The sequence below is a fragment of the Podarcis filfolensis genome, assembly GCF_964270895.1.
Source record: "Podarcis filfolensis genome assembly, chromosome: 5".
Lineage (NCBI taxonomy): Eukaryota > Metazoa > Chordata > Lepidosauria > Squamata > Lacertidae > Podarcis > Podarcis filfolensis.
Window position 1 is genome coordinate 53,676,453 of NC_139608.1, and position 14,159 is coordinate 53,690,611.

The 14,159-nt window shown below is 43.4% G+C and overlaps 1 protein-coding gene and 1 long non-coding RNA gene across 27 annotated transcripts in view; one reads left to right on the plus strand and one right to left on the minus strand.

Annotated features, from left to right (window-relative positions):
* TACC2 (transforming acidic coiled-coil containing protein 2) overlaps positions 1-14,159 on the plus strand; it is a 153,923-nt gene that overhangs the window by 3,335 nt on the left and 136,429 nt on the right. For 8 of the 26 annotated variants that reach the window (XM_083616804.1, XM_083616788.1, XM_083616768.1 and 5 more), the window contains exons 2-4: positions 1,289-1,401; positions 9,223-9,397; positions 13,300-13,378. In XM_083616804.1, coding sequence (XP_083472930.1) covers positions 13,346-13,378 — 33 coding nt within the window. In that variant the 5' untranslated portion in view covers positions 1,289-1,401; positions 9,223-9,397; positions 13,300-13,345. The remainder of the gene's footprint in view (positions 1-1,288; positions 1,402-9,222; positions 9,398-13,299; positions 13,379-14,159) is intronic. The other 18 variants (XM_083616779.1, XM_083616803.1, XM_083616770.1 and 15 more) reach the window with 3 other exon arrangements.
* On the minus strand, positions 3,430-5,595 carry LOC310763988. The gene is made up of 3 exons (XR_014548940.1): positions 5,455-5,595; positions 4,957-5,103; positions 3,430-4,323 (listed from the first exon to the last, which is right to left on the minus strand). It is a non-coding gene; the product is annotated as an uncharacterized lncRNA (long non-coding RNA).

The window sequence follows — 14,159 nt, forward strand, 5'->3', positions numbered from 1 at the left end:
TCTTCCACCTGAGGTTGGCCACAAATACAAAGTCTGTCTGCGTATGGGACCTTGTAACAGCAGCCATAGAAGACAAGAGTGGGCCTCACTTGGAAACGCAGTTAAATAAAGGCATTTCTTAAGGAAATTGGTGAGAGTTTGGCCAGATAATTTGCTGTAGAATGCTCTGTTCTCAGGAGTGAATACCAAGGGGGAAATTGGGCATTTCTCATTGGTTGCAGGTCCCTTCTGGATTCTATCCAGAAGAGCCAATCATTTATTTGACACTTCATTTTGGTCAACGCAGACCACAGTTCTGGAAAATAATACTTGTCTAAAGCATCTTGACAAGCTGCTCTCCAGAGCTGGTTATCATCCAATTCCATATAGCACAGCACAGGAAAATGCTCAATTGGCTTAGTAGAAATTCTTTTAATATACTTTAACTGAGCGCAATCTGTTCTTGCCTTAATTGTTGGCCACCTGGATTCTTTACAAAGAAGAGCGGCTGACATTCCTGATGGTAGAGAGAATAGCTTCTGGAAAAAAATATTCTGCAAAGTTTCCAAAACTTTAATGCAGTTCGAATCAGAGGCCTAGATTTCAACACCATCACAGAAATGTACTACAGTATTTTGCTTGCTACTAGCACCTAAATAGTCAATTGGACAAGGAAGTTGAGATGTCCATTTTCTCCTAGTCATAAGGACTGGATGTCAAAATCATGGGATGTTATGGTTTGTTTTATGTAGGTTTTGTTTTTGTTTTTTTCATGAAAGAGCTAATTCCAAGGTGGAATCAGAGCAGTGTTGAGGCGATGAACACACCCACTGCTGTAAAGCTTTGTACTGAAGCTATACATGAATGACAAACTCCCTTTTCTTTCTTTTTGGAATCTGCATGCTGAGCTCTGCTGCTTTGAGAAAAAGAACATTAGGCATCATGGCACGTTTACAAGCGCACCGCTCAGCAGGTCTGAAACATCACACAAGCACATTCTTGGACTAATTAAATTTTTCATACTGCATGGTGCATGTTAGGACTCGACAAGCACATTTGCCTCGCTCAGGTTTTGGATTGAGGTACAATGGGAAACAGGAATCAAGATTTTATCCTATGTTGTCTGCAAGACTTGAGCACCCCAGTTTAGGAACATGGGAGGGAGCCAATATAAAAGCTGCATGCACACAGTTGTTGTTGTTTTTTTGTAAGTATCTGGAACAGGTTGCTGCATGAGAAACCAAATAAAACAACATGTCCAGCTCTGCATATGTTACCTCCAGTGGCGAATGAGTTTCTCTTTCAACAGGAACTTACTGCACACAATTGTTGTCTGCAAGCTGTGGTGAAACCTGTTCTGACTTCTGTATACATTCATGTATTTGGAGAAACACATGTGGACTTGAAGAGAGGAGGGGGATGGTATGTAAGTCCTGAGTATGTTGGCTTCACGTTTGTCTTCTGAGCGTTTAGGGTAACCACGTTCAACTGAATGCTTCCCTCCAATTGGAAACCTAACATAAGAAGCTGCGATATCCTAAGTCAGACCATTGGACTGTCTAGTTCAATACTGTATTGTCTACACTGACTGGCAGGGCTTTAGATGGGGAATCTTTCTCAGCCCTGCCTGGAGAATGAATCTGGGACCTTCTGCATGCAATATGGATGCTCTTCCACTGAGTTGTGGCCCTTCCCTAAACTTCCCCAGGGTTCCTAATCTGGGGAAGGCATTCAAGTGCAGACCTTGGCACTGAATGTAGGACATCTGCCATGGAGCTGGCATACACTGGGATGTTGGAAAAGGGTGGCGCTTTCATGTATATTCCCTCCTCCCCTTTAAACTACAAATGCATATATACCTTGAATACCGAGGTAGGGCACTGGTGTCAGTAAACTGGGCATGTCATTTTTTAAAAAAGGTTTTCTTAAAACATTTTAATACCCACTTCATCAAAACTGATTCCATAATAGTTTGCAAGGTTTTATATACACGCAAACTTGCCATTGCAGTGGCCAAGTGGTATGTATGCTTGGGTAGACTCACCCCTCATTACAGCATGGATCGAATGGGGAACTGCAGCCATTTTTGTAGCATGAAATGCACACTGGGGAATAATGTAACTGGAACAGTTGCAAATCAGTGGAAGTGAAGTAGTCAGTGCAGATGGTTTGAGTTATCTTATTACGCGAGGCAAATATTATAGAAAAGGAAAAATGTATTAGAAAAAGCTGTCTGCAAAACATCCCGACTGGTTTATCGCTTACTGTTTCCAAGTCCTTCCCAACTCACAGGCTGATGACTACATTTAACCACTTTCTTTATTAGGCTAGTCACTGTTACCCACAGATCTGGAATATTACGCAGTTGCGCTGAGCCAAAATCCACCATTAAGTTAAAGTTGTATGAAACCTGTGGTCAACATTTGTTTTTGTCAGAAGCTTGAGTTATTTGAAAAGGACAAGAATCCTTGTTTATTGAAGGGAGAGGTAATCATGGTGATATTTCCAATGTCAAGGAAAATTCATGTTCCATTCAAATCAGCTTCAAAATTGGCTAAACTTAGTTTGCAATGTTATTAAAGACGAAATACATCCAGTGGCTCACAGATGGCATTCTGACCACAGCAGCACTCAACAATTCTGTTGATGTAAATATAAAATCAGCCACTTCAAAAAAAGGGGGGGGGGCTGCAAGCTTTTCAAAAAAAGCATAAAGCAATACAAAGTAGCACCAGGTATTTTTTGTTATGCCCAGCATCTCCTGATTTACACCAGCTGTCTCAGCAGGCACAACAGAAGCATCTAGACTGTGGTGGCACATAGACCATGGAGCGCACTGCACATGGGACCTTGAAGTTTGGAAATGGGAGCTTTCCAGTTAGCCCCAAAACTGCAATGCACCAGGCTTCACTCTTTTAGCACTACAAATTTGTTTGCAATGCTGACAGGAAGGGGCAAGTGGGAGAGTATCATGGCAGATGCATGGAGCCCATGGAGATTTGGATGTGTACTGGAGAATCTTATTCAGAACTGCCAGACAGTTGCTGTCTTAGCATTTCTAGACAGGAAAATATGAAGGCCTGTCCCATTCATTTGATGTTATCTACAGAAAGGTAGCAGCCACCTTTGTGATGCTTCATTTCTCCCCAGTCACGTGCATGCTCAGCTTTCTTTGCATTTATCACTTTAGCACCAATGTAGGGGTCTCTCCAAAAACCCTTTTTATTGTGCATTCATTATTATTTGCGCTCATGGTGGTATTGGGGCAGTAAACACCACCCTGCTCTCAATGTCGTTTGCACCTGCAAAAAGCCTAGGGGCAGTCTGCATTCTTTCCACATACCTTTCTGCTGAAATCCTGCAGTGTTTTATACTACAAATGTTACAAGGTGGTTGTTATTGTTTGGTCCTGCTTTTGCTGTGCTATAGCCCAAAAATAACCAGCAACAATGCAGGCAGGTTCTTTTTATTTATTTTACTTACAAAAGTATTTCTATACCACCGTATTATAAGGTAGCAAGGTGATGCACACCGCTAAAACCTAAAACATAATTTGAAGAAAACCACAGATAATCATTAAGGTCTCAGGGAAGCATTCAAGAACAACTAATAAAGAGGAATATAAACCCACTAACCATTCACCACTAACACACTGCTATAGTACCAATGACATGTTGCAGAATACGCAAAATTTGCAACAAACAAACAAACAAACAAACAAACAAACAAGCACCAGTCTGGAGGAGCCAAACACATAGAAAGGGAACCGTGTAAAAAATGAACACTCCAGCACAAGACAGTCTACATGGGTGTTTGGTTTTAGTTTCTATGTACAATGCACTATAACTTGATTCCGGCCCAACTACAATTAGCTTGTGCTATACATACAGGTGTAACACTAGTGTGCACTTAGCTTGGGGGTGCATGAGGCTTTTAGGGGTATACTGTGTGAGTATATCTACTATGCCCCCCCAAAAAAACCTAGACTGAAGAAACCTTGGGTTGTTTTCTTTCATATTAATTGTTTCTGTGAGCAACAACACAACACCGAAACCCTTACCCTTGTCCCAGGATTATGCATAGATTGGCCTCAGCTCTGCAAACAGTAACAGACTCCAAGTCTTAGCTGCAAATTGGGGTTCTACGTGTGTGGATATTTTTAGGATCAGAGCCGATGAGTCTGGCCAACCTTTGGCTCTCCTCCAGATCAAAACAGTGAGGTCTGGGGGATAAGGTTTCTGTATTCCCAAATACCAGTTCCTCTCCAGAAGAGTATATGTTATTGGGAGGAAATATTCCTGGACATTCTGGACGGTAACTTGCAGACGGGAGTTGCAGCAATTCCTGCCAAGACATAAAAATTTTACAACGCACCTTAGGTGAGTGTTGCTGGAAAGGCCCATCGAATCCAGATTTGTGTTCTCAAGGTGGGCTCACCAGATACCTATGGGAAACCCCTCAACTGGATGTGACATGCTTCCCCAATCTGGATGCTTCCCATTCAGATCTCCGCCACGGGTGCATTTGGTATTGTTTTTAAACATATTTGTGGTTACTTTCTGTGTTGTTTTTTTAACTGTTTCCATAGATTTGTGTTGCATTTTGTACATCGCCCTGAGGCATATCTGGAAGGCAGTAGTTAAATGAGTCCAATAGTTCTCACCTGCTTGTAACCCTCAGACACTAGTATTCAGAGACATGCCAGTCTGATACTGAAGTAGCGCAAAGAAAGTACATGATTAATTTGTTCCAGTTTTAAGATACCCACCAAGCGCTGGATTTAGGGCAGTTCCCCTGCATAGGGAGCCAAGTTGAGGTAGTAGTAGTAACAACAAACAAACTATATTTATATGGGTAAATATACAGGTAAACGTACCAAAAGGGATTATTGTGAAAATAAGAAATATTTGGAAGGGGCATGCCAAATTTTGTCCTCAGGGTGCCATATTACCAAAGTCCACCCCTGAACCTACCCACCCTAACAAGGTCATTTCAGGTTAGAGATGAGCTTCTGCTCGGGCGTGGGAAGGCAGGTGAAGAAAGCAGGAGGGAGAACAGCAGGATCTCCTTCGGATCTAAAAGCAGCACATCTAATGTGGATGTGAGAGCCATAGGATACAGCATCTGGAAATAATAAACTCTCATGCTCACCCCATGTCTCTGATAAGCAAGAAATTCTGGGGCACAGCCGTTACCTGGCTTCTGTTTCTCTTTGAAAGGAGGTCACCAGAGGCATATGCCCCCCCCCATTTTAACAGTTGAATGTATTTACAAAGGTACAGGCTGAGCATAAGTGGAGGCACATCTTAAAGACAAGCCAGAGTCAGCCAAAGTCCACATTGGGCAGACAGCATGATTACTGAGATGTCAAATTTTACAGAGCAGATTTTCTAAGGAGAAGGTCTACGCTCACAGCTCCTGTTTAAAAAACTTAGAACCTTATTTCCAGTGATATTTACAAGATATGAGTCCTACCCTTCTGCAACAAAATGGAAAGCTACATATTGGCCATCTGGTCTTCCAACTTCCCCAAAGTGTTTGCAAGTGTAGTGAAGGCTCACTGGGTATTGCACAAGCACCTTTAAATATAAGTGTCCCTAGATCCTGAAAACAGATCGCCTCACGCTGTTGGGGGTTTGTTTTAGTGACTGGAAAATGATCACATCAGGTATAAATAGTGCCAGAGCCAGGCTGGCAAAGCACATGTGTTGCACAACTTTAGCTCTCTCATTAGGAGAAGCAGATTAGGTTGGGTGTTTGTTTGAAGCATTGAGGGATTATGCCATCTGGGGCAACAGAAGCTGGTTTTGTTCATTCCCTTCTCAACAGCCAAGCAGAAGGACCTGCTGGAGCTCCCTTCCATAGCCTCATGATCCAGTTAGAAAGCATGATAATATGGTTTAGCAACTGGCCTTAATTACTAGGTCGCAATGCAACTGAGACACTTTGTTCATTAAGTGACTTCGTGTTCCTTCCAGGGGGAGTCTTTTCCTGCTCAGGCTTACTGGAGCTGTACCACAACAATAAAGTGAAAATAGATGCGTCTGTAAAAATAGACCCAGAAACTAATTAGTGCCACCTTTTTTACTTTATTTCTTTTATTATTTTAAGTAAGCCTGGACTCCAACTTCCATCATCCCCAACCACTGGCTATGCTGGCTGGAATTGATGGGAGTTGGAGTCCAATGATACTTGGAGAGAAACACAAGTTGCTCTGCTCTTGCTTTTCACGGCTGCAAACGTACTGACATAACTACTGTTCAGGGTTGGCCCAATACATTTTGCTGTATGAGGGCAAGGGCAAGCTGGCAATCTCTCCATTCTACATAGAGAAGCCAACCAGATTAGCACTGTTGAATTGTGCATCGACAATGACACCATCCTCCTCTGCACCTGAGGACAGCAAGCTAGCTTAGAGAGCACATGGTGCACACAGCTCTGTTCTCTAATACCTCCCCACCTGTCCCTCAGTATCTGCTGCCCGAGGCAGCTGCTTTACTCTGTCTGATGATAGGGATGGTCCTGCAGCTGTTTGGAAAACAGATATTTATGTGTGAGTCACTGACTGCTTGTTTACACTCAAAAGAACAGCCTCCAACAGCTATCTCTGATTGAGATGCCCTTTAAGTATTCTCCATGTGACTTAGGAGTTTCTTGTCCAACTGCAGATCCATGATGGAGGTGGGGAAACATCTGAATGACTCATCCACATGGTGGGGCCAATTTTATGGGTCTTCCCCACGGAAGTGGCAGGAGGAGCTGTGTCCTTTACAGGTTACCTGAGCTGCATGGGAACCACTTTTATTCAGAGAGGCTTGGAAGATCATTTTAAATGGGGCAACCACGTGGGCCTTTTATATAGAAGCCTGGATGGTAGGCTCCAACTAACCTATAAAAAGCCCTGCAGATTATTTGAGAGAGAGCTATATACTGTCATATGCATGGTCAACACATACATCAAAATGAGGTGGATATAAACTGGCAGAGTTCTGTGATAGCAGAGTGAACTGAACCACTTCAGACTGCAGATAGGGAAATTGGATTTTGGAACACTCCCTCTTCCAGCTGTGTAAATACAACAGCCACAGCTGCAACTTGGGATAACACTCTGTGCTCTTGATGAAGAGGATTGTTGTCCATGAAAGCATCGGCCATAATAATTATGTTAGTCTTTAAGACCCTTCACCATTTTGCTGCAAGAGACTAACATGTCCATCCCTCCGGAAACCCATATAGACAGTTTCTACAATATCCCACTCAGGAAGTCACGTGCTCTTTCTATGAGATACTTGCTGTTTTGTTTCTAGGTTTTGTGCTACCATTTCTGGAGCAGTTGCTGTCACAGAGTCTCCTTAAAAGCACTGGCAGCAGTATAGCTCTGCTGTACATACAAGCTGCCCAGAATACTGACGCAAACAAGGTAATAATCCTTTGGCCTGAACTCCTGTTTAGGCAACAATTTGGTACAGGGTTTGGTGCATCACCTGAACCTGATGATTTCAGTGGGTTTGGGTGTGTCTAAATTTGTATAGAAACAGGCTGAATATCTTCATATTGTGCTAACATGCCACAGCACTGTGCAGAATTATGTTAAGCACTAGACCTTGAAGTCTGCCTAGGAGTTGGTCGTTTTATGCAAGCAGACTCTGTCAAGCAATCTCTTGTAGTCACTGGAGCTGACATTAAGGGTTAATAATAACTATTAACTCAGAGCATAAACAGGTGCCATGCTTCTTGCATCACCTCATTTCAAAGAGTTTCTGTCTGTGCGACTCCACCTATCAAATATGAATCACTGGGAAATTATTCCCAGCACAGACGGTCATGTCGGCAGTTGACAGCAGCAAAGCTCTCTGAAGATAGCAGGGAAAACAAACAGGCCAAAGGGAAACTCTGAATTCACTCACACACACACACAAATTCATTCTTGATCTTATGTACCTGCCCATCTGAAGCAACATTAGGGTTCCCACTTATTTTACTGCCTGTGTTTCACATGGTGAAGCTTGACTTCACAGTTGCCTGGCAGCTGAAGCTCAACCTGATAGGGTTTGGTTCACTCCCAGTTCTGCTTCTTCACTTGTACTTGCCCTTCAACCATGCCTGATGGAGGGTAGTTCACTTTCTCCTAAAACTGGCAGGTTACTGATATGTAAATCCCCCGATGCAGCAGTATCTGAGGCAGCTGGTCCTAGTCCTGTTGTCCGCCTCTGTACCCCACATGCCGTAATAAGCAGTATTTCAGATGTGTGGGCTGTGCATTATTCTCTGTAGACATTTTGATGTGATGGAAGTGTTAGTTTCTCCAGGGCTATGTCCAATGCTGTCTGTTGCTGCTGGAGTATCAAAGCAAGAACATGAGGGATACAGCCAAAGTGATGGCTGGGGCAACCCAGTCAGATGGGTGGGATATTATCTAGCTATCTATCATCTACCTACCTACCTACCTACCTAAAAAGGTAAAGGGACCCTTGACCATTAGGTCCAGTCGCGGACGACTCTGGGGCTGTGGTGCTTATCTCACTTTACTGGCCAAGGGAGCTGGCATATGGCTTCCCGGTCATGTGGCCAGCATGACTAAGCCACTTCTGGTGAACCAGAGCAGTGCACGGAAACGCTGTTTACCTTCCCGCTGGAGCGGTACCTATCTACTTGCACTGGCATGCTTTCAAACTGCTAGGTGGGCAGGAGAAGGACCGAGCAATTGGAGCTCACCCCATCACGGGGATTCAAACCGCCGACCTTCTGATTGGCAAGCTTTAGGCTCTGTGGTTTAGACCACAGCGCCACCCGCGTCTGCCCTACCTATCTGCCCTTAAATCCATTTTTTATGAAGGATGCTATGAAAATACTTTACATAATAAACAAAAAAGTTTCCCTTATGTTTTCCTTATGCAGTATTTTAAAATGTAATCTGAGAGTCCTGAGATGGTAATAAAGTGTTTGTGGATGTTGCAGTGTGTGTGTGTGTGTGTGTGTGTGTGTGTGTGGTGATACCCACAAAGAGCCCGCAGGTCATATGTGCCTTGGCCCTCTAAATGAGATGGGAAAGCAGAGGAAGGTAACCAAATTTTCCATTTTCTGATATATGCTGCGATGTCTGTCTTCAACTCCATATCCTCAGGGATCTGTCTCTCCTTCTTAAGTAGCACTTATTGAGTGAGTGTGGTGAACTGACTGGTTCTGCTCTGTACCTGGGGTGGAGTCAAAGTTATTTGTTCAACTGGTTATGCTTAATTCAAGGTGGGTCATTTAAAAGAGAGCCAGATTCATGTGATTCGGAGGAGAGGAAGGCAGAGGAGGAAAACAAAGGTGGAGACTGGTGAGGTGTGCAGCTGAAAAGCGTGAGCTGCCAAAGACATTTGCTGAAGTGCCAGAAGGGGGGTCAGAGGGACAGCAAAAACAATTATCCTGGAACGTAAGTGTGCTAAGAATTTCTTCCTATTAAGTCTTTTTGTTTCTCACAACAAAAGTAAGTTTCTCACGGGACAAGGTTTACATGAGCACTATATTCTAAAATACAGTTGAGCTGAAACTGTATTTTAAAACAGCATGCTTTAAAAGTATGTTATCTAGGAATAACAATGGAAAACACAAATGAAATTTACTGGTTGGGTTTTGTTATTTCTTTAAAAAATCAATATGCAAATGTCACTTATTTGTGAGACCTGATCCTAGTGGGTTATGCAAAATCTTGTAATCTCTCAATGAAGAGAACTGTGTTTTAATTAAGAGTCTAGTGAAACAATGTATTCATGTTTGGTCAGAGATATTTTCGGTGACAGTTTATACTGAGATATTCATCATGAATGGCATATGAGGAGGAATTACATAGCTAGGTAAAGCATTCACATGGTTTGGTGTGTCGGCTGCCTCATATTGTCTCTGGGGTCTACTTTTTTCTTGAGTTAAGAATTCCAGTGGTGGAACCAGAGAAAGGGGGGTGTTGTTGCTGGGAGAGACCCATGTGAAGTGAACAGCTCTAGAGGAGAAATGATGGAGGATATTGTGCTTAAGTAAAAGTTGTATGAGCAGTGATGACTTTATGGTCTGTTTGGCCCTGTGTTCCACCCTTTTTGTTGTGTGTGTGCGTGATCCTATTCCTTCACCTAAATGAATGCAAATGCTTCAAAACAAGAGGGTGTGTGAGGAGAGGATAGCAATATTTCTGTGCTCCCCTCTCCCAGACAACTTGGGAACTATCCACGCTGTTTGCTTGGTAGGAGGGAAAGTTGATGATAATGACGATACCTGTGGAATGAGTGCCCCCACCCAGAAAAAACCATGTTACTAATTATGATGCTAATTATTATGGTGATAAAGCTTCTGCACTGCCCCACCTGCAAACAACTTGAAGCAGTCTAGGAAAATATGACCATAATAATGACAGTGTCTCTGCACTGGGATCTTCCCCCAAACTGCCTCCCCCAACAACTTGAGGAAAATGAAGGGAAAGGTGATAATGATAATGCTCTGCACTGCTGCCACCCCCAACTTGGGGACAATAAGGGGAAAGGATGTGATGATGCCTCTGTATTGGTCTCTCTCTCTTTCCCACCCCACCCCACCCACACCCCAAATTTCAGAGGACTCCCTGCTCTAAGGCATGTAGTTGAAACTAGAAAAGTTTGCCATTTCCACCTCACCATCATATTCAACTGAGGCCCCTCTCAAGTAGCTGCCTGCTCCACATGCCAGCAGGCAGCAAAACAAAAACAACAGTAATGGGATAATTATTACTGTAGTTCTTTCAACTCACCCACTGCCATTTTTTAAAAAACCCCTCATAATTAGTGACAGGCAATTTCTGTGCTTTCCCCCACTTCAATACACACATTAAAGTAGCTCATGGGTAGGCAAACTAAGGCCCAGATGCCGGATCTGGCCCAATCGCCTTCTAAATCCAGCCCGCAGATGGTCCGGGAATCAGCGTGTTTTTACATGAGTAGAATGTGTCATTTTATTTAAAATGGATCTCTGGCTTATTTGTGGGGCATAGGAATTCGTTTATCCCCCCCCCTCCAAAATATAGTCCGGCCCCCCACAAGGTCTGAGGGACAGTGGACCGGCCCCCTGCTGAAAAAGTTTGCTGACCCCTGAAGTAGCTGCCTGACTACTGCTCCATATGACTGCAAAACAAAACAAATAGAGCAGTAAGTGGGTTGATCACAATTCCATGCACAGACACCCACCCACCCACACTTCCCAAAAACTGCTCCATGGCCAGAGCAGCTGCCTGCTGCCTGCTCCACCAGGCCAATGGGCAGCAAAGAGAATGCCTACAGGTATGGCACTTCTGAGCTCTCCCCTTTCAAAAAGTCCTTCTGTGGGCAGCCAAAGCAGAGGAGGAGGCCTCAGCAGTACACCCATCCTCAACACCCTCCAAGAACCCATCCTATCTCTCCTCTCCATCTGTGTCTCACAACTGTCCACACAAATCTTTCCCTCCAGAAAGGAGAGGAGGTGCTAGCATCATAGACAAATTGAGCTGGAAGTCAATGAGCCCTTCCAGCTCCAGCAAATGTTCTGTCCTGCAGAGCCAGATCAAGCATTATCCTCATCCTTCTGCTCAGTGCTATTTTTCTAGAAAAAGGGGTGCCGGAACTCACCATGAATGCCTCCTTCGTTCTCTTATAATGGCAATGGCGTCCAGCTGAGAGGTGCTGGAACTGAGTTCCTGTGAGCTCCCCCTGAAAAAAAGCCCTGCTTCTGCTTGGGTTGGGTTGGCAACCCCTGGCTTAGAAGGCAGCCTGCACAATATGTTCCATATCTTTCTTTCTTTCTTTTTAAAAGAAAGGTGAGACTCCAGTCCACCATTAAAAATCCCACCCTGTTAGGATCCCAGGGATTCCGGTTTCCCAGTGTCCAAATAGTCACAGCTTTGACTTCATTGGCTAGAAACACAATACTCAGTTCGGTTCAGTGGCACCAATGAAGGGCTTTATGGGCACTGGGTTTGGTACCCCCACCCTAATGGACCAGCGTCCACTGACTTTAATCAGGGAGTAGGAGAAATGAAGAACAGACACAACCCAGCACACTAAAATACTAGAATTCAACAATGGCAATTCATTGTTTGTACTGATGTTGCAAAAGTATCTTCTTAGCTAGCAATGTATACACATAACTTGGGGGGGGGGCACTTAGCTGCAGAGGGTCCTAATTCTGTGTTCACTGCATACACCTATAAATTTGCCATTTTGTATGAGAGTGGTACAACGCATGGGAGAAACACCCCTTGTGCCTTTATACTGGAGTAAAATTAAACAGCAATGCCAAAGTTGCAATTCTATCCATAATTACTTGGGGACAAGCTCCATTAGGTTTATTCCTGAGAAAACATGCACAGGATTATTGTGTGGCCAGCTTCTGCATTCCAGCCTAAAGCGAAGGAGGGGAGTTTTTAAATATTTCAAAGCATTGCAGCATAGTGATTGGTGCAAAGTAGACATTAAGAGATTAGCTCTAATTAGGTGAAAAGAAAACATCATAGGACATATGCTCATACCATATGGGTATTGAATTTCATCATGCTAATGCTTTTTACGCGTCCTGGTTAGAATAACAGTGTTACAGCACAATCCTGTGCTTGTCTTCTCAGAAGTGCATGTCTTGCTCCCAATAAAGTCATATTTTAACAAAGCAACAACCACCACCATCAGTGGACCAGGCGTGTGTGTGATTATGTAAATAAGCAAAGCAACACAAGGGTTTTGTTCTAATGGAATCTTTGGGTAATTCAGTGTTTGCTTGTGTCGATTACAGACAGAAGTCACATTGCTAAAATTAGGACTCAGAATGATGCATAAATGATTCGTGTAAGAATTTGGTCTAGTTCTGCATGAATGGCAAATACAAGTTAGCAAATCAGATGTGTAAATGCAAAACTAGAGGAAAGGGGGGTAGTATTATCAATAGGGAGCACATACTTTTATCAACCTTTGTGAAGCTGCTACTTCAATGCTGGGGAAACCCTATGTGGCACAAGAGCATCGTATGTGGAGTCTAGAGACCACAGTCTTCATTTGTCCTGGCTCAAAGTGCCACCTGAAACAGGCCACTTCACTATGCTGCAATGGCAGGGCTGACCCTGTGGGGGGAATGAGTAAACTAAGGCTCCAAATATCTGATTTGTCACAAGGCTTTCCATACTTAATCTAGCCTTGCCATAAAAACTGTCTTTGCAGGGCACACTGCAAGTCTTGGCATTAATTTTTACTGGGAACAGCTAAGGGAGGTATCATGACTGCGGGGTCAGGAGGCTTGTCTTCTTGAAAGTTATTTCCCCACAGTATTTACACAGATGTTCATTTCTTGCAGCTGGCCTTCTTAATGTAGCGAGTGATTTCGAGACCTTCTTATCAAAATGGGCAATGAAAACAGTAGTCCGGAAAATCAGGTGAGTGGGTTGATACTTTCAAGATAACTAACCAGAGCTTCTTAGGAATGTTACTCAATGTTATTCAAAGCTCAGACTTTGAATTAGTAGGAATCATATTAGACATTGGGTTGAGACAGTGCTGTTCATGCCTTTCAAGTTCTCCTCCTCATTATTATTATTAGGGAGGAGGATATTGATATTTGCAGGAGAAGTTTCCTAGAGCAGCAGTCTGAGATTCACACCAGCAAGGAGCCTGAGTCAGGAAGGCCAACTATAGCAAAGCAATCCATCAATTGGATTAGATGAGATCTAAAGAAGTGTGCATGCACATGAAAGCTCATACCAACAGCAAACTTAGTTGGTCTCTAAGGTGCTACTGGAAGGGGTTTTTTTTTATTTTGTTTCGACTATGGCAGACCAACACGGCTACCTACCTGCAATTGAGATTAGGTATTGATTTGGGCAGGCTGCTCTCAGATAGACTGGGCTGTGCCATGCACAGAGACAGAAGAGCTAAGAAGCCAGGAGGACTGGTACTGAAGGCTAGACAAAAAACAAACAAGGGCTTGAAGAGATATGGGAAAGAATGGGAATGGGAATGCACTGGTACCTTCAGAATGGGTGACAAAATGTAGAACAATGCTTAGAAGCAACAGGTAAGTAGTACTAGTAATACAAAAAGTTCTTGTCAAGGTGAACTGTGGCCTGTTCCACAGAGCAGGACCTTTCCTCTAGGTCTGACGTTTGTGATTGGACAGACATTCATGCGCTTGACGCTAATTGCAAACTTATTTATGAA